A 20,312-nucleotide genomic window follows, 5' to 3' on the forward strand; every position below is an offset into this window, starting at 1 on the left:
ATTCTGAACAGGTATATGGTTTCCCGCCAGTATGCATCCTCTCGTGCATTTTTAAAGTTGATTGCTGAGTAAAGATTTTCATACATTCTGAGCAGATATATAGTTTCTCTCCAGTATGAATCCTCTCGTGCATTTTTAAAGCTGAATGACTGTATCTTTTACCACATTCTGAACAGATATATGCTTTATCTCCAGTATGAATCCTTTCATGCATTTTTAAAGCTGAAAGATGACTGTATCTTTTCCCACATTCTGAACAGACATATGGTTTCTGTCCAGTATGAATCCTCCTGTGCGTTATTAAATGTGATTGCCGATTAAATCTTTTCCCACATTCTGAACAGGTATATGGTTTCTCACCAATATGCATCCTCTCGTGCATTTTTAAAGTTGACTGCAGAGTAAACCTTTTCCCACATTCTGAACAGGTATATGGTTTCTCTCCAGTATGAATCCTCCTGTGTGTTATTAATTGTGATTTCCGATTAAATCTTTTACCACATTCTGAACAGGTATATGGTTTCTCTCCAGTATGCATCCTCTCGTGCATTTTTAAAGCTGAAAGATGACTGTATCTTTTACCACATTCTGAACAGGCATATGGTTTCTGTCCAGTATGAATTCTCTTGTGCGTTATTAAATGTGATTGCTGATTAAATCTTTTACCACATTCTGAACAGGTATATGGTTTCTCTCCAGTATGCATCATTTCATGCTTTTTTAAAGCTGATTGCTGAGTAAAGCTTTTCCCACATTCTGAACAGGTATATGGTTTCTCTCCAGTATGAATCCTCCTGTGCGTTATTAAATGTGATTGCTGAGTAAAGTTTTTCCCACATTCTGAACAGGTATATGGTTTCTCTCCAGTATGAATCCTCTCGTGCATTTTTAAAGTTGATTGCCGAGTAAAGTTTTTCCCACATTCTGAACAGGTATACAGTCTCTTTCTGGTATGAATCCTCTCAAGTCTTCTTAAATTTGATTGGTGATTAAAACTTTTGCCACATTTTGGACTTGTGAATGGCCTCTCACTCTCATGGATCCTCTGGTGACAGTTTAAACCTGTTTGATGACAAGAAAAGTTTTGTATCATAATATAAAGATGTAGAATGTTTATCTCTCATTTGGATTATTTTGTGCATTCTTAGATACGATATAAAATCTTTAATAAAGCATTTCTTAAGTAATTCATTTTATTCCTGCTTGTATTAACCCTTTAATTGGCAGATGGTGAAAAGTTGTTTTTACATGACTTGATGTTGAACAAGAGCTAAGCAATTTGATTTAGGGTTTTTTTTTCAAAACATAACTTTACCAATCTCCTAAGGGGACTCGGGACAGAATATATTTATTCAGATCCTCAAACATTTTCCCTCACAATCTATCTAATGTACCTGGGAATTATAGCATAAAACAAAACAAGGGTGTCAGTAGAGGTGATGTGTTGAGAGAGCTTTCAGGAATCTTCAGTTTTTTGGTTTTTCTTTATAACACACTTTACTCCCTTATATGAAAACAAACAGATTAATGCCTGTTGATTAAAACAGGCTACACAACAAAAGAAAAAAAGAAGACCCAAAAATCCACAGAAGAATCAATCCAACAACAACAACAACAAAAAAAAAACAACCTGTGGATGTTGATTTTTTTTTGTGCCATTTGTGTTTTGCATATAGACAAGTACACTGTTTTAGGTCCATTTCTCTATTTGTGCATTTGACATCAATTGGACCCCTAAGAAAGGCGTGTAGGGTCCGGTTGGACTTTTTCATATGTATTTTTATTTTCAGAATATCAGCATTCACAGGTCTTTTTGTTGTTGCATTAAAATAGGCTGGCAAAGATAACCTTTGATAAGAAACTAATAGCATATTATGGGTCAACAGTGTAGTAGTTCACTGCTCTCTATTAAAATATTCAGGGAAGCGCTACCACACAGAATTCAGATGTAGTTGAATGCAATTGTCCCTGCCAGGCAATCAGCTAGGGCAATGGTTGGCAAACCGCGGCTCTTTAGCCACTTGAGTGCGGCTCTGCTAGCTAGAGCAGGGGTGCCCAACCTGCTTCCCTTCCCTGTAAAGAGGACACTGAAGCGCCGGGCCAACCAACCTCTGGAACTTCCTCTCCAACGTTAGAATTGACATCAGGTGGGGAAGGTTGGTCGGCCTGGTGCTTCAGCGTCCTCTTTACGGGGAAGGGAAGCAAGGAGAGCGGCGGTGGCGGCTTGTTCCCCGATGGCGGTGGCTTGGGGGAGGGCAGGGAGAAAGAAAGAAAGGGGGGCAGGGAGACAGAAAGAAAGAAGGGTGACGGGAGACAGACAGAAATGGAGCATGGAGAAAGACAGACATACAGAAAGAAAGGGGACATAGAGAAAGAAAGAAAAAGTTGGGGGAGGGAATGAGGTCTGGAGGACAGGAAGCATACAGGAGGCTGAAAGAAGGGAAGAAATATTGGATGCACAGTCAGAAGAAAAAAGTGCATCCAGAGACTCATGAAATCACCAGACAACAAAGGTAGGAAAAATGATTTTATTTTCAATTTAGTGATCAAAATGTGTCCGTTTTGAGAATTTATATCTGCTGTCTATATTTTGCATAATGGCCCCCTTTTACTAAACCACGATAGTGGTTTTTAACGCAGGGAGCCTATGAGCATCGAGAGCAACGTGGGGCAATCAGCGCAGCTCCCTGCGCTAAAAACCGCTATCATGATTTAGTAAAAAGGGAGGGGGGTATATTTGTCTATTTTTGTATAGTTGTTCCTGAGGTGACATTGCATAAAGTCATCTGCCTTGACCTCTTTGAAAACCCGTGGAATATAAATGATAATTAATATTTTCTGTGCGTACAGTGTGTTTTGTGTTTTTTTAAATGTTATTGCTGGTAGATCATTTTGACTTGGTCATTTTAAAAGTAGCTCGCAAGTCCAAAGAGTGTGGGCACCCTTGAGATGGAGAATGACACGTCACCGATCAAACATCTCCCTCCTTCCCCCTTACATTACCATGGCAATTTTCTAGTTTTTTTTTTCCATATGCCAGCTGCTCGAGCCAGCTTTCATCAAGTCGTATGTGGCTGCCGAAACTTCTCCTGTGACGTAACCGGAAACAGGAAGTTGCATCAGAGGAGAAGTTTTGGCAGCCACACATGCATGACTTGATGAAAGTCGGTTCGGGCAGCGGGAACACAAAAAAAAAAAGAAAATCGCCATAAAAGTAAGGGGAGGGGAGGGAGGGTTGCTGCTGAAAGACATCTAGTAATCCTTGCAGCCTTGACTGTGCAGGGAATTATTTTTGTAAAATCATGTTTTGTTACTGGCATTATTTAGACTTTAATTTCTATGAATGAATAGAATGAAAATGATATAAAATTGCTTGCTTGTTTTTATATGTGTGCGCTGAAGGAAAGTGGAGAGAGAGTGCGCTGAGGATGCTGAAGGGAAATGGGGAAGAGAGAGTGGGGAGAAGACGCTGATTTATAAATTGACAATTGTACAGAATATTGTTTCTTTTTATACTTTAATAAGTTCAGTATAAAACTATTTCAGGCTTGTGTGGATGGGATCAGATGGTTTGCGGGAACGGGGACAGAGCTCGCGAGGATGGGGACAAAGTTTTCCCCCGTGTCATTCTCTAGGCTCTGCCACAAATCGATTTTGACTATGTGCGGGTGAGCGGAGTGTCATTAAATATGTTTTTTGTCATATTTATATTTTAATGTAAAAAATATTTTTGGGCAATAAATACAATTACTATTATTATGATATCTGGTTTTATAGAATGTTAGTAGCTACTTTAAAACGACTCCTAAAAACATGATTCTTGAAAAGAAATTTGGCTCTCAAAAGAAATCTTAATCGTTGTACTGCTGACCTTTGGCTCTTTTGACTAATGAGTTTGCCTACCACTGAGTTAGGGTGTTCATTTTTATGTGCGTCAGGAAAGGAGGCTATGAATGTCGCCACTGTACATCCGCATCATTTCAGGGTCTGACCTGACTCCACCACTGCCTGGATCGTGCTGGGATGGTCAGCGCTGCTACTGCTGCTTGTATGATGGACCATTTCCTAGTGATTGCTGCTCTGCTCCTCTTTTTGGACTTTCCCGAGTGACCCAAACATGTCATCTCTACTCGCCAAAGAGTGATTCTAAAACTGAATCGGGTCTTGCTCCTTGGGGTGAACTCTCGGGAGGGATTGGGACTTTGCCTTTGCTTTCTTTAAATTCCCTGGGTTGCTGGCTGCCTAGTTTGCGAGCATTTGTGGTCTTTGCTTTCCAGCTACTTTTCTGGGGCAATTTCATTTTTTTTTAGTCTCACTGCCAGTTTTCTTGCTAAGAAGGGTATCACTAATATCGTTGTGTACGTTGCTATCTTGTCTTTGCTGGGGGTGGCCACCATGTGTCCTGCTTATGCCACCCCCACCTTCTAGTTTAAACGTCTAGAAACCCATGTCCTGAATTTCTCAGCAAGGATCCTTTTACCTGTCATTACAATATAGTCTCTTGTTTTTCCATGTATTTCCTCATCCTCCTCTGTACCTAAAGCCTTCGTGATGACACCAGGCTCTGAGCCACCTATTGAAGATCTCACTATTTCCTACTCTTCCCTCTTCTTTTCCATATGTAGGCAGTACTTCCGAAAAAGCTACAGTCTTTACAAAAAGGTTTCAACCCCTCTCCTGGCTCCCAAAAAGCTTTCTGCACCACAAGTGGGGTATTGCTGGTGTGTCATTGAACCCAAATGGATAACAACATCAGCTTTAGAATTCCTAGATTCTTTCCTAATTAGAGATAATATTTGTTTGGGATTCTTGGAAGCCGAGGATCCTGGGAGACACTTCACTATTTTAGGCTCCTTGACTTGTGTTCCAAGGTGATGGAATCTCCTAACAGCAACAATTTTCTGGAATGAGCTTTCTAGTGCTTTTCTTCTGGAGTTACCTTCACTGGTTCTGGTTCCATCTCAATTCTTGACTATTGGGCTTTCTATATATTATTCTCCCAATTACACTGGCTGCCTATCGCTTAGAGAAGACATTTCAAGATCCTGATTCTGACCTTCAGAGCACTTAGAGAGGGGACCCCGGACTATCTGGCAAAGGAAAGTATACCCTATGTGCTGGGGCGAACACTTTGCTCCCTTGATGACCATCGGCTGGCCAGACCATCTCTCTCCTGGGTTCACTGGGACTCTAGAAGAAACGATGCTTTTTTATTTCATGCCCCCATTTTGGGAAATGCTTTGCCCCTAGATCAGTTCAAAGTTAACCTTAAGACTCATTTGTTTTGAAAGCTTTTTCTTAAAATTTTTAAGGACGGCTGGAGCAGGGCAGAAATCACTAGGTCCTATGTCCCATCTTTTTCCCCAGTATATCTGAACTTCTTCTGTTATGTAATTTAGGGAGTTATTTCTAACTTTCTGGATTTTTTATTAATTATTTTGCAAATCCTCTAACTTGGCAGGCCCAAAATTGTGTAATTCATCAAGTATAATGAATCAACAAACCTTTTCAGCGTGGTCTAAGCCATGGGCAGCCTCTCCTCCTGCTTAAAACATGCTTTTCTCAGCTTCAGTATCTGGCCATGGTTATTTTTAGGATCTTCATTAAGAAATGCTCCCAATTAGGAGATTTCGTGCACTCAGTAGTTTTCCTAGTGTGTTCTCTGGTGTGGAATTAAAAGAGACGGCAATGACATGGAAAAGCCCAGGACATATCCCACGTCATTAAACTAAAGCAAGCAGAAAAAAGACATTTGGTGTCTTTGGTTCGCCAGTAATAGTGTCTCCTCTTTGCAAATGCTACACACGTGTGACCCACTGGAGCACCATCAGAAACAAGGCCCCTTTTTTCATAAGAGTGTGCCACATTTCCAAATAGTTCACACTCTTGCTGATATTGCTCCTGAAACAAAAATCCAGAGAAACTAAAACAAAACAACATTTTTGGGCTGCCCATCCCTTGGAACTAATGCTGTGATACATTCACCTTTCGTTTGGAGCTTTTTCTACACTGACAACACAAAAAGGGTCTCACCCTGGGGCGGATTCTCTTGAGCAATAATAAATGATATATCTTACCAAGGCTTTCTCCAGTGGTGTCAAGTAGAATGGATTTCTTTCCTTTCCTCTCTCCCTGGTGGAGTTGAAAAGCCATTTGGTCGCTGTTTTTATTTCGTAAGGGTCTCTCTCTTCTCAGGTGTCTCTGGAGCTCAGGGATGTTTGTGAGTTCCCTGTCACTTTTCTCACCCTCAGTTACTGCATCCAGGGAGTCTCTTGCAGGGTCTCTCTGCTTCTTCTCTGATTCCTGTTGATTCCTTGTGTTTTGATTCTCATTCCTCTGAGAAATATTCTCACTGACATTTCCTGGTTGGCTTGGGATGGGTTCAATTTCCAGAAACCATTTTTCTTGATTCTCCTCCCTCTTCACCTCAGTATCTGCTGAATAGAAAGAAAAGATGTTAATCGTGTGTTAGTAACTATGGAGCGCTATTAACGATCATGAAACACAATTTTCTGGGCTCACATGACTACATGGGATTTCTCATGTTAAGGAAATTCTGCAATAAGTCTTTAAACATAAGAACATAAGAACATAAGAAATGCCTCCGCTGGGTCAGACCTAAGGTCCATCGCGCCCAGCAGTCCGCTCACGCGGCGGCCCATCAGGTCCAGGACCTGTGCAGTAATCTTTTATCTATACCCCTCTATCTCCTTTTCCAGCAGGAAATTGTACAATCCTTTCTTAAACCCCAGTACCGTTCGCTGCCCTATAACGTCCTCTGGAAGCGCATTCCAGGTGTCCACCACACGTTGGGTAAAGAAGAACTTCCTAGCATTTGTTTTGAATCTGTCCCCTTTCAACTTTTCCGAATGCCCTCTTGTTTTTTTATGTTCTTTTTTCTCTTCTTTTTAAAATTAGGTTATGAAACTAATTTTCCAATTAGTAATAAACCTAAAGTGAAAAATAACAATTAAAGAAAGGTATAAAGGAGCAAATACAGCCCACGAAGATATCAAAACAGGAACTCGCCCACCCAAAAGTACAGCCAAAGTCTTCTTCCCGCCTACAACCACCTCTGATCGCATGTTCCTTTTCTCAAGGAAAATTCTAGAGCTGCCTAGGATCCAAAAATACATAAACTTTTTGGTTTTAAAGCAAGTTTAATAGTTACAAGAGAACTCCAAAAAGAAGATGCTCCCAAAGAAAGAGCAAGAAAAGATTTAAACCGAAGCATGTAATTGCCAGTCTGGGGGCTTTTAATCATTTTCTAATATTTATTATACTTGATATTAATACAAAAACTAAACAACAATGATACAGGAACCAGTAAGGTTGATCCCACAGTGACGTATAAAACTCTACCATAACATTAGAGCTCCCAAAATGCTAAAGAATAAAAATGAGTTCAATCTATCGTAGATGACTTTCTAACCGTAAAGGCTGGGGCAGAGAATTCTACATGGCTGGTGCCCTATAAAGGAACGTTGATCCTCTAGTCTAGTAGGATTCAATTTGGCTCGTGACAGAGACAGGATAAGACGGTTCTGGTTCTGGGATCTTAAAGTGTGTGTGGGACGATAAGGGATCAAAAAGTTGCCCAAGAAACCTCAGTAAAAGGCTGTGTGTGTCAAAACCAACATCTTCAATTTGGCTCGATAAAAATATGGTAGCCAACGGGCTTCCTTCTGGAGTGGAGAAAAAGGCAAAATCTCCCATAAAAGTCTTAATAGCTGTATTTTCAATGTTTTGGAGCTGAACAAAGAAGGAACTTCAATAATCAAGTCAACTCAAGGCAAGACCATGAATCATCTTGTAAAATAAAAACTTGACATAGGCCATAATTCCCAAAAATAAGAACATAAAAATACCCTTACTGGGTCAGACCAATGGTCCATCAAGGCCCGTAGCCCATTCTCACGGAGGCCAATCCAGGTCACTAGCACCTGGCCCAAACCCAAAGAGTAGCAACATTCCATGCCACTGTCTTCATAACAGGCTATGGACTTTTCCTCCAGGAATTTGTCCAAACCTTTCTTAAAACCAGCTACGCTATCTGAACTACTGATTAATCCTGGCGGAATTCTGAGCAAAAAATTTGCAAATTCTGAAAGTTTGACAGCATTTAAACAATATTGTTAAAGCACCTTATTGCGATCCTTTGTGCAGCGATGGAAAGGCGACGACTGATCTCTACAACATACACCAAGAGAAGAACCCTGACACAAGCAAACCTACACGCAGATCTCAAAATGAGAACCCCAATCTCGCAAATCCTATCGTTACTATATATCAACTGCATTGCAGTAACCCACTACCTCACACAACAACACACCCCACACAACAACAAACGAACACACATAGGGACACCACCAGAAGATCATACCCATTTTTTGAACAAACGCAATAAGAACAATAAACAAAGGAAAAAACCTCCTCGCAAAGCAAACATCACATCAAAACTGCCACCTCAATCCCAGGCATGTATGTTAACGCAAGGTCAGTAACAAATAAACTGCTCCTCTTAAATGAACTAATCACAACCAATAACATAGAAACGTGGCTTGAAGAACAAAATAGCCCAGAACTTCCGCACCTGTTCCCGCAAGGATACAACATACTCCAGATCCCTAGGAGGAGGACTAGCAATAACCTACAGAGACCATCACAGAATTGGACTCAGCCATCCACCCACATCGGGAATACATAACCTGCAAACTAGAGGATAAACCCAACTCCACGCTATACAACCTAGGAATTCTTCTGATCTACAGGCCCCCAAACCCCCACTCAAACACAGTCTCCAAACTGTTAGAAATAATAGCAAACCTGGCATGCCAACACACCAACCTGCTCATCGTAGGAGATGCCAACCTACCTCTCGAACTGACCAACAATAACGATGTCTCTAAACTCAGGTCCCGACTTGAAGACTTTCAAATCACTATCGTGTCCTCAGGTCCAATTCACGAAAAAGGACACACGACCTACTTGCTACTACCCCCGCCAACCTCACCACAAATGTCAAATGGTCCCCTATCCCCTAATCCAGTGGTAGGCAATTCCAGTCCTCGAGAGCCGGAGCCAGGTCAGGTTTTTAGGATATCCACAATAAATATGCATGAGATAAATTTGCATCTCAAGGAGGCAGTGCTTCAAATCCATCTCTACATATTCATTGTGGAGATCCTGAAAACCTGACCTGGCTCCAGCTCTTGAGGACCGGAATTGCGTACCCCTGCCCTAGTCTGACCACCACCTTCTCAAATTCAACCTGAACCTCACAGTAGAAAACCACGTAAATAAAATAGCAAAAGAAGTAAAAACTGATACAAAAAAACTCAATACAGATCTCTTCTGGAGACAAGTAACGACATCTCTGATCTTCTCCTCAAACAGCGCTACAGCAATGCTAGCAAACTGGAACAAGTCCATAATCCATACCTTGGATGTTCTCTCTCCCCTACGCCCCCGCCAAATAATACAAAGCCGGACCTACCCCTGGTACACAGAATCACTAAGAGCAGGAAAAAAACTATGCAGACGACTAGAAAGGAGAAGGCGAAAGAAGAGAGCACTAAACCAAAGAGGGTTATGGAGAGCAGCAATCAACAAATATAAGTTCAACATATCAGAAGCCAGGAAATGCTATTATGCCAACATAATAGGAACCGGAACCACCACCAACAAAAAACTATTTCTCCCCCCCAAACAAAACACTACAGATCACCTCTACACACCCACAGCCTAAGAGCTAGCAGATTACTTCCTGAACAAGATCAAAACTGTAGCCAGCAAGTCACCAGCACAAACACATCCCAGAATGACACCTGAACAATCCACAGAAACCAGCAAGGCCGGTCTCATCTGGTCCACCTTCACAACCCTGTTTATCTCTGACACACAAAAACTATTAAGCAAACTGGCCACCCGATGCAAGACTTAGACAACTGTCCCCCCTCCTCACAACAGCGCCCAAGGAAATTATCATAAGGATCAACTCCCTTCTGAACAAATCCCTAAACCAAGGATGCCTACCGGAAGAAATGGGAAAAATAGCTCTAACCCCAATTCCTAAATCTTCTAACTCCTTCAAATTACAGGTCCATGGCTGGCATCTCCATTCTCACCAAACTTCTTGAAATCCACATAAACAAAAACTAACAGCATACATAGATGCCTTCTTCAGACACAGTTCGGTTTCAGACAACAGCACAGAACTCCTCATCCTGACCTTACTAACCAAAATCAAACAACTTCTAAGTACAAGCCGTCAGGCCATATTCCTTCAAATTTGACATATCTGCAGCTTTTGACTCAGTCGATCATCAATTACTCTTGGCAAAACTCTCTGAGACAGGGGTAACAGATACGGTACTGCGCTGGTTCACTGACTTACTCATGAACAGAGAATACACTCAAAAAAGACAGTGTTTGCTCCAACAACTGGAGGGCCTTCTGTGGAGTTCCGCAGGGATCACCGCTCTCACCTATCCTTTTCAACCTGTTCATGAGCTCACTCGGAGACATCCAACTTGAAGATGAGAGCATAATGTCATACGCGGATGACATCTTACTCGTAATACTGGTGGCAGAAAATCAGGCTGATAATATAGAAAATCTCTGATAATACAGAAAAAATCCAAGCATGGGCAACTGCTCAAAAACTAAAATTAAATGCCACCAAAACCAAGATCCTCTATTTCTACAATGTCCAACAAGCATCGCGCTCCAATCGGGCACCATACTTACTATAGAAAAAAAACCTCTAAAATTCTAGGCTGTATACTAGACTCCACATTATCCATGGAACCTCAAGTATCCCATCTTCGAAAGAAAGCCCTCTTCACCATGAAACAGCTAAGACTCATCAGGCCATACTTCCACCAGCATCACTTTGCCACCATTGCCAGATGATGATTCTATCCCAACTGGATTACTGCAACTCCTACTACCTGGGAGTCAACGCCACCCTTATCCCGCAAATGCAACTTATCCAAAACACTGCAGTAAGACTCATCTTCGGCCTGAAAAAATACGACTCCATCTCAACCTACTGCAAACATCTTTATTAACAGCCCATCACAGCTTGTATAAAATTCAAAACAGCCAGTATCATGCATCGCATTATATATGGCAACTCAGCAAGCCCACACATCAAACTCTTAACTGATGCATGGTCCAACTCACGCAGAATTCTCAATAGAATCCAATTGAACCTCCCTTCGACAAAAAATCTCAAGTACAAAAGAATCTTCCAGTCCATGTTCACCTTCCTCGGATTCAAAATCTGGAATAATCTTGCAGAGACTATAAGAACGGAAACCAACCATACCCTATTCCAAAAGAAACTGAAAACTTCACTCTTTGACGACTAATTCTTCTAGGATCATCATAAGCACCTGACCTTTACTTAATTTGCTTGAGTTTTATGTTTCCTGTCCCCCTTCTTCTCCTTCCTTCCACCCTAACCCTTTTCCTTTCCTTAAGTCGCCTAGGGCTTGTTTAGGTGTGCGCGACACACAAATATTAGATTAGATTAGAAAATCGCCAGAGAAGGTGAGGGGGAAGGAGATGCCCAGACCACAGCGAACGCGAGAGAGGGAGGGTCTGCTGGTCCGCACGATTGTAAGGGGTGAGAAATATCTTGCATGCGTTCCCTCACTTAACTGCGGGGACAGGGTCATTCACCGCTCAATGGGGCGGTGAATAGCCTTATCCATGTACCTGCGGCAACCAGATTTTTTTTCCTCCCTGGGTCATTCTCTATGCCCAGCATTGTTTCAGTGTTGTGTCTGTTTCACCTGGGTGCATACTGGTGATGACGTCAGTGTAGTGCGACCCAAACTGGCCATTTGCTCTGCTGATACTCTTTTTCTGAGAGTTGGGAATGGGGTGTATTATGCAACAGATTATTCACACTTCATTTGCTGAATTCATAACCTTAAGCCAAAGCTGAAGTCTCCATGTACAATCTAACATGTGGTCTAGGGCACTATTCTTCAACCGCAGGTCCGCGGACTGGTGCCGGTCCGCAGGAGATTTTTGCCGGTCTGCACAGGGCCGGCGAGATTGACTCACTTCAATTTCCTGTCGGTCCGCGCAGGGCCGGCAAGATCAACAGCTGAAGTCTGCGCTGGGCCGGAGAGATCTTGGGGAGCCTCCGACAGTGGCTTTCTCACCTCTCTGCAGTTCTCCTTTACTTCCCAGCGCTGCGATTCACGAAGGCAGCCTTGGGGCTTTTGCTGAGTCGCGGCTGCCTCTGATGAAGCAACTTCCTCTTTCCTCAGAGGCAGCGCGACCCAACAAAGGACCCGAGGCTGCCTTCCTGAATTGCTGTGCTGGGAAGTAAGAAGAGCTGCTGGGAGGGGAGAAAGCCACTATTGGAGTCTGGGAAGCTGCTGAGCAAGGGAAAAAAAGGGATAGCTGCTACTGGAGAGGGAGAAGGAGAGATGTTGCTGGGAGGGGAGGAGGAAAGGAGTCTGGGAAGCCGCTGGGCAAGGAAAAAAAAAGGGACAGCTGTTACTAGACCTGGAGGGAAGCTGCTGGGCAATGGATAAAAAAGGGACAGCTGCTACTGGAGAGGGAGAAGGAGAGATGCTGCTGGGAGGGGAGGAGGGAAAGGAGTCTGGGAAGCTGCTGGGCAAGGGAAAAAAAGGGACAGCTGCTACTGGACCTGGAGGGAAGCTGCTGGGCAAGGGATAAAAAAGGGACAGCTACTACTGGAGAGGGAGAAGGAGAGATGCTGCTGGGAGGGGAGGAGGAAAAGGAGTCTGGGAAGCTGCTGGGCAAGGGAAAAAAAGGGACAGCTGCTACTGGACCTGGAGGGAAGCTGCTGGGCAAGGGATAAAAAAGGGACAGCCACTACTGGAGAGGGAGAAGGAGAGATGCTGCTGGGAGGGGAGGAAGGGAAGAGAGTTACTTCTGGACAGGAGGAGTAGGGAAGGGAGAATGAAAAAAGGAAGAAAACAGCTGGCAGGGAGATTAAAGAAGGGGAAGGGGAGACACAGGCCTACCGGAAGAAAGTAGAGAGATTGATGATAGGTAGGGGTCAACAAAAAAATAAGCAGAGAGGGACAACGATGGTAGATCTGGTGTAGGAGAGATAAAAATGAAGAGAGCAGTGAAGTTGGAATGAATCATGTAAAAAGGAGAGAGGGGGCGCAGGCTGGATGGAAAGGGGAGAGGGGCATAGAAAGAAGACAGATACCATATGGAAGGGGGAGAGGACAGACAGTGGATGGAAGGGTCAGATGCTGGATTGAAGAGACAGAGAGGGCAAATGCTGGAAGGAAGAGAGTGAAAAGAAGATGAAAGCAGAAACCAGAGACGACAAAAGGTAGAAAAAAAAATTTATTTCTATTTTGTGATTAGAATATATCAGATTTGAAATATATATCCTGCTAGAGCTGGTGTTAGACATAACAGGGGACTGCAAAGCCTAATCAGTGCTTCTTTAGCTTCCAGCTGGCTTAGGGCGCTCTCTGACCAGGGGGCAGTTGCCCTAGTTGCACTCCCCTAAAACTATTCCTATCATGTGTGACTGCAGTATTCTGTTAGCATGATATTTCTGTGTAGCATTCTGTAATAATTTGGCTTGTTCAGTTTTCTTGATAGTAGAGGGGATATGTGTGAAGGGGTGGGGAGACAGGGGTTTTGTTGATCCTTGCTCTGTATTATTTGTATTTATAAAATGACAATTGTACAGAATATTGTTTCTTTTTATATTTTAATAAAATACATTCAATATAAAATCATAACTGAGGCTTGTGTGGATGGGATCATATGATTTGTGGGCACCGAGCTCGCGGAGATGGGGCGGAAATGGGGTTTTAAACTTTTAGTCCTAGTAGTTTGCTGGTCCACAAAATAATTCTTTTATTTCTGCCGGTCCACGGGTGTAAAAAGGTTGAAAAACTCTGCTCTAGGGCAATGTTCTTCAACCACCGGTCTGCGGTGCGATCGATGTGGTGTTATCTTTGGGCTGGCTCCCTCTTCCTCACTGACGCAGTGCACAAAGCCACAGACAGCGGCTCCTACACGCGTCCTTCATCTAAACCGGAAGCCTTCTTTCTGACATTGCAAGATGAGGCTCAGGACGTGCGAGGAGCCGTTGCCCACAGCTTTGTGCACTGCATCAGTGAGGAAGAAGGAGCAGGCATGAAGATAACACCGGGGACGGCATAAAATGGCCAGGCAAGACCAGGCCAGAAGGTAAGGCACAGCATGGAGGGAGAGAGGCAACAAAGGTAGGGGGAATGATTTTATTTTTAAATTTAGTGATTGAATTGTGTCAATTGTATTTTGCACTGTTCAGAAAGAAATGCATTTGTTTCTTTTTCTCTGGGGTTGTACTGCATGCAGAGTCTTACATCTTAGGGTTTGTTTGTATATATTAGTACTTTTAGTTTTTGGTCCCGTATGTGCATAGGAGTTATCTGTGTTCTGGTAGGAATGAATGTCAGTGTTCTTTGTGTAGTTTAATTTTGAGCTTAACCATTATGTGTTGTTAATAAGATTATATTGTGTGTTTATATGAAATTGAATGGAAAAATACAAAATAATTATTTTATTTCTGCCGGTCCATAGGTGTAAATAGGTTGACGAACACTGCTCTAGGAAACAGAACAATAGAAAAACCTGCAGGTTTGTAAAACTCCTTATAAAGAACTCCAAAAGAAAAGTTGTGAAAATATATAGCTATATCTAGAAATGCGGAATAGAGAAACACAAAATTTATGACCTTAAACAAGAAATATTGAGGGGGAAAAAGAAAATATATCCTTATAATGAATCACGTTGATAGGCCAGCCCTAGGCATGACTAAAAGTTAGGTGGCCATATGAGCGTCAACGCACGCTTAAGAGCAGCGATTCTGTACGAAGGCGTCTAACATGAAACCACGCCCACGCCTAACATGCATAGTGCCTAATTTTTTGGAGGCGCCATGTTATAGAATCGTTTTTTCTTGATAGGTGCCTAGCATTCAATTAGTGTCAATTAAAACCCTTAATTGGTCTTGTTATATAATTAAGTTAGGCACTTATCTAGATGGTCGCCTCCAACTTAAGGCGCTACTTACAGAATTTGGGCCATACTGCTTTCCGTACAGATAAGTCATTGGTTTTACTCTCTATAGTTATTATTACTCAGCTGTACTCTAAGACCTCCATATACTGTAGTTATTGCTCACCAGTACTCCGTAATACCTCCTCTTATTCTGTATAGCGTTATTATTACTAAAGCCCATATCATTCTGTAGAGTATTTGTTACTCACCCGTGTCTGAATGTCTAACTTCTCTCTTTCCTGACTCCTGGGGATCCTGGATCTTTGGCTCTCCATCTTGTTTAATCCACGAGAACAGATCAGGACTTATCCTTACAGAGCCTGTTTCCAGGAATGAACATGAAAACTCAGTTATACTTCAAAGAAAAATATGCAGCAGGTTCAAAGGATCAGCTATGATGAATTTCATTTATTTATTGGGATGTAATAACCGTCTTTATGAAGAGATTCACCCAAGGTAGTATACAGCAGATACAGCTTGACAAACTCTTAGAGCTTAAAATAGCCCCTTTGTATATGATTTTTAGATGCCAGTGAAAAACTTGCTCTACAAATGTTTAAACATGTAAAAGCAGGCAGAGAGCCTAAGTGAGATACGACCAGCTCCTGCCTACTTACCTCCATAGGAGCTATCTACAACAGAATGCATAAAACTGTGATTCAGGTATATTTATTCTTGGCTCTGAGGTTAGGAATCTATTTTGCTTAATGCCAATTCCAGTCTGAGTGACATAGTGGTGGAAATTTATTCTCTTTCTAAGAAATATGCTTTGTAGCCAAGTTATCTGTTTGCCTTCGTTAAATCTCCTGAACCTCAGCTGTGCTCAAGGTGGTCCTTTCCTCAGAGAGCGTGGAGAGCTAATTAAGAGTCATATTTGGAGTCTTAGGCCAAATCCACTACTCTTCAAGGAAGGAAAGACCTGGTTCAACACCAGCCAATTCCAGGGGAAGGGTCAGATAGTTATTTATGGAAGAGTGTGTGGCGCAGTGGTTGAAGCTACAGCTTCAGCATCCTGGGGTTATGGGTTCAAACCCCACGCCACTCCTTGTGACCCTAGGCAAGTCACTTAGGCCCAAATTCTGTAGCCAGCGCCTAAAGTTAGGTACCTATTGATGTGGCCCTTTTGAAGCTGGGTGTGGCAGCCTATTAAAAATGGACAGTTGATTTCTATACAGCACTATGCAAAGTTTTTGGTGGTTCACAAGAGAACATACATAATAAATCAAACAGACAAAAAAAAGTGTGGGCAGGAATGTGGCATCTTTTAAGGAGAGGAGGAGATAGTGAATGCTGTGAATGGGCAGACTGGATGGGCCATTTGGCCTTTATCTGCCATCATGTTTCTATAAACATAGTAATCTATGAAGTTTCTTCCTGTAGGTGTCCGATATTCAAAACTGGATGGGTTTATCATTTTGGCTGTTCAGAGCATGTAATTATGCCGCTCTCTAGGTCCATATTATATTTTGATCCTATCACAGTGACCAGATAATCGTCTCAATGTTTTTCTCTAGAGAATATTGTAAATTCTTCAAAGATTGCTGTTATGCAAGAGTCAAATTATTCTGAAGCTTCATTCCAAGATATGTGGAAGAAAAGCAAGATAAAAGCTGAAAAGAGGAGAAACTAAGACTGATCTTGGGGAAGACGGAGACAGTTTTTAAGGGCCTGACCTGATGTATACACGATGTACATCTCATTTATTCTAGTGTATATTTATGAAGGGAATTTTTTTTAAATAAAGTAAAATTCTGGAATCTCTCGTGGCATAACTGGGGAATCTTGCCATGGCGCACAGTTTGAGAGACACAGAAGTTGGTGAGGATTTCTTGTCACATGGTCATCCTGGAGACAATTCTGCAGCTTTTGGAGCTGTCCAGAGTCAGACAATGCTATAAGCTGAGCAGAGATTGATGACCACAACACCTTAATTTGCACTGGACTCAGGTACAATATAATCTTCTACAGCCAAGTTCTGACCATTTGGGCTAATCCTTGCCTGCATTTTAGCTCTTCTTCAGGAAACAGAGAATAATCTGTTGATAGTCTCACGCTGTCACCTTAAGATAGATTTTAGTACAGAGAGATTCTGATCACACTTGGAAGTTTCTGGAGTAAAGGAAGTTCAGAAAAATGTCTCCTTACCTAGGGAGATCAGAGTCTCATAATTCTCCTTCATCACCTCCTTGTAAAGCTCCTTCTGCCCTTCATCTAAATATTCCCATTCCTCCTGGGTGAAAGAGACAACGACGTCCTCAAACTTCACCTGCATCTGAAACACAAACCAGGAACACACTCAGCGCCTTCTGCCATTATTGTATAAATGATACACATAAGTTGGGGGAGGCGTACATATGGAGCATGGATGTGTTGCCAAGTGACCTAAACGTGGAACTTATCAAGTAAAATGTAATAACATAGAATTTCATATAAAATTTCATGAATAACTTTTAAAACGATGCAAACTAAATCTCCTCAATTCATAGAAAAATGTCCCGTGTCCTTAGATCTTCAGATCGCAGATTACTTACCGTTCCCTCTCTGCGACAAGATCTGAGCTTTGGAATTCCTTCCAGCTTCAGTAAGAGAAGAAAATAATCTAAACGGCTTCAAAGGCCTTCTTAAGAGCCATTTATGAGAAGAATCTTTTTATTATGGCAAAAACAATACAAGTTACATGTTCAAAAGACAACTCTGTACCCGTGGGATCAAAGATTCCCAAAAGACACTCTAACCGCCTAGAACTCACTGGGTATGGCGGTATATAAGAATAAAGAATAATAATAATAATAATAAGTGTATCGATCGGTTTGCGACCCCTTTACTGTCAAATTTCCCTCCAGCTTGATTCACTTACCTCTCCTGCGATACGCAAATGAGATGAAACACATGGGCTGGGGGCGATTCACAACACCAAATTTATGATCTGACTGGGCTGGCCGATCACATGAAGAAGCGACTGGTGGGGACCAGTCGAAAACGTCTTTCTGAATGGAAGCTTGCAATCTCTCCTGCCTACTCGCCCTGAAATGCTGCCCTGCTCTGCCTCGATCTTCCCCGAATCTCTCCTGCTGCATCGCCGTTCTGCCCTTCCCTAAAGCTCTCCTGCCCTGCGAGTCCGAAGTTTTAACCCACGGGTTTAAAGCGGTTTAAAACCACGGGCTTGCAGGGCTAAAAACTAACAAAAAAAAGTTTTAAGTTCAAAAAGAAGGTCTCGTCTCAGACGGGCATGCGCAGACCATCTACAGATCGCATAAGAGCAATCCGTGCAGGCAGATGGGGGCGTTCCTCCAATCGCCCCCATCTGCATATTTTTCGTTCCTGAATTCATCAGACCTGTCCTGATCGAGCCCGATTGGGCAGATTAGTGAATCCCTAAGCAAACCGATCGTGTATCACTCGATTTGCGCTCACTTTCCGACTCCAGCTCGATTCACTAACTTTCCTCCAGACTCCATCCGCACCCCATCCGAATGAGCAAAAGGCATGTAAATTTCTTAACGCGTCGATTCATGAAACCATTTCGTCCAAACCGACTGGCCTTTCCTGTCCAAAAAGTTACGACTGCTGAGGATCAGTCGTTTACATCCTCGCCGGCTACAACTGATGCGCGCATGTTAAGGACGCCATTAAAAATATATATCTTCCCCTACAAAAATCCAAAATATATCTAAACTTTTCAATATATGTCAACTTTCATGTACATAAGTGTTAGAAATATTTTTTTAAATTTTTTTGGAATGCGCATAGCAAGCGCGGGAGTGAATCTTGGCTTTTTAATGCACATGGCGAGAAAATTGCGGATTAACCCCGTGTTCCCCTTGCACATTGTACATTTGAAATATCAATGCCAAATAACAAAAAAAAAAATCCTAAATCAAATATAACTTTCAAGGGCCAGCTATCCCTCCCCCAGCTAGATTGTCGCGTGCATGTGTGTCGCTAGTTGTTTCTTTTGCTTCACGGCAGATATAGCTAATGACGTCCGCGATTAAACCACGCCCCATTTCTACGCAGTGAAGTCCTAAAGAGTTAGCGCATGCGTTATGAGCTTCAAAACCAGCATGGATAAGTCGATTGATGTTTCAGCGCTAATAGCGGCGTATTTATTTATTTGGATTTTTATCCCGTCCTCCCAGTAGCTCAGAACGGTCTACAAATGAACATACACAGTGGAGAGTAACTAGACATATAAGTAATACAACAGGTTTAGTGATTGGATTTATAGATTTTGGAGAGAATTAAATACAGGGAGAGTATAGCAGAAAGAGAGAAGGGGGAAATACAGTAGTTTAGTTTAAGGAGAGTTATATGCGTTTAGGTACAATTTGTTAGTGGAGAGAGTAAGAGAGGGTTATACTGGAGTTCGGGAAGGTGATAGGAGAGTGGAGGGGTGGGGCGTAAGGGGGGGGAGAAGAGGAGGGTCTTTATCGATTTACGGAATGTTAATAATGAGTTCTGTTGTCTAAGTTGGGGGGGGAGTTGGTTCCAGAGGTGTGGGATATTTACGATTGGATCATTTGCATGGACAAGCTTTACTGAATCGATCGGCTACAATGACTCGGAAACGGATAGGACACGAATAGGATAGATTTCGGGACTTTAGTCCCTTGGAGTGTGGTTGTGTCATTCCAAGTCCCCTCCTCCCATTTTGCCCCTCCCACTGCCAGGGAAATAGAGAAAAGGAAAAGGGGGGGAGGGGGAGCTCCTACCTGAGCAGAAGCTCCTGCAGCCATTTCCCTGGGCTGGGAGAAGAGAGAAGAGCAGAGGCTGAAAGAAACTGGGCACTTGAGGCTCCAGCACAAGATGGACGACTCTTTCCTATGTTAAGTTCAGCCCGTCACCTTTTCCCGCCCTCAGGGAAAATCTAGCCATCAGCCGAAACCCCTCCTCTCTGCCGTTGCTAGGGGGCGGAACCTTCCACTCCTCTTCCCGCCCCAAAGATCATTCTGACCAATCAGCACTACAAGGGGCAGAGCCTTTGGTGTGAAGCTCCGCCTTCTCCCTTGTGACATCACCAGCCATCTCGGCTCCTCCCCCAATTCCTTTCTAATCCTGAGGGAGGAGATTCCCGCCAACAAGGGATCCTGCACAGGGAGAACCAAGACTGGGAGGTTGTTAGAGTTCGAGAATGATGTGGGGGGAAATGTGTCCCTGTCCCTGAGAGCTCAGTCCCTGTCCCTGCAAACTGTCTCATCCGAACAAGCTTCGAATAATTATTGAACTTATTTTATTCAAGTATAAAA

The 20,312-nt window shown here is 42.7% G+C and overlaps 1 protein-coding gene and 1 pseudogene across 1 annotated transcript; both read right to left on the minus strand.

The window, feature by feature from the left end:
* The window catches only part of LOC117355286, a 194,238-nt pseudogene that overhangs the window by 93,990 nt on the left and 79,936 nt on the right, over positions 1-20,312 (minus strand).
* LOC117355274 (zinc finger protein 34-like) lies at positions 933-19,907 on the minus strand. Its single transcript, XM_033933584.1, has 6 exons — positions 19,779-19,907; positions 17,212-17,338; positions 15,276-15,386; positions 6,078-6,437; positions 1,395-1,504; positions 933-1,062 (listed from the first exon to the last, which is right to left on the minus strand). The coding sequence occupies exons 1-5, from the start codon at positions 19,800-19,802 to the stop codon at positions 1,467-1,469; spliced, it is 660 nt and encodes a 219-aa protein (XP_033789475.1). The 5' UTR covers positions 19,803-19,907; the 3' UTR covers positions 933-1,062; positions 1,395-1,466.

This window comes from Geotrypetes seraphini, chromosome 2 (assembly GCF_902459505.1).
Source record: "Geotrypetes seraphini chromosome 2, aGeoSer1.1, whole genome shotgun sequence".
NCBI classification, from domain to species: Eukaryota; Metazoa; Chordata; class Amphibia; order Gymnophiona; family Dermophiidae; genus Geotrypetes; species Geotrypetes seraphini.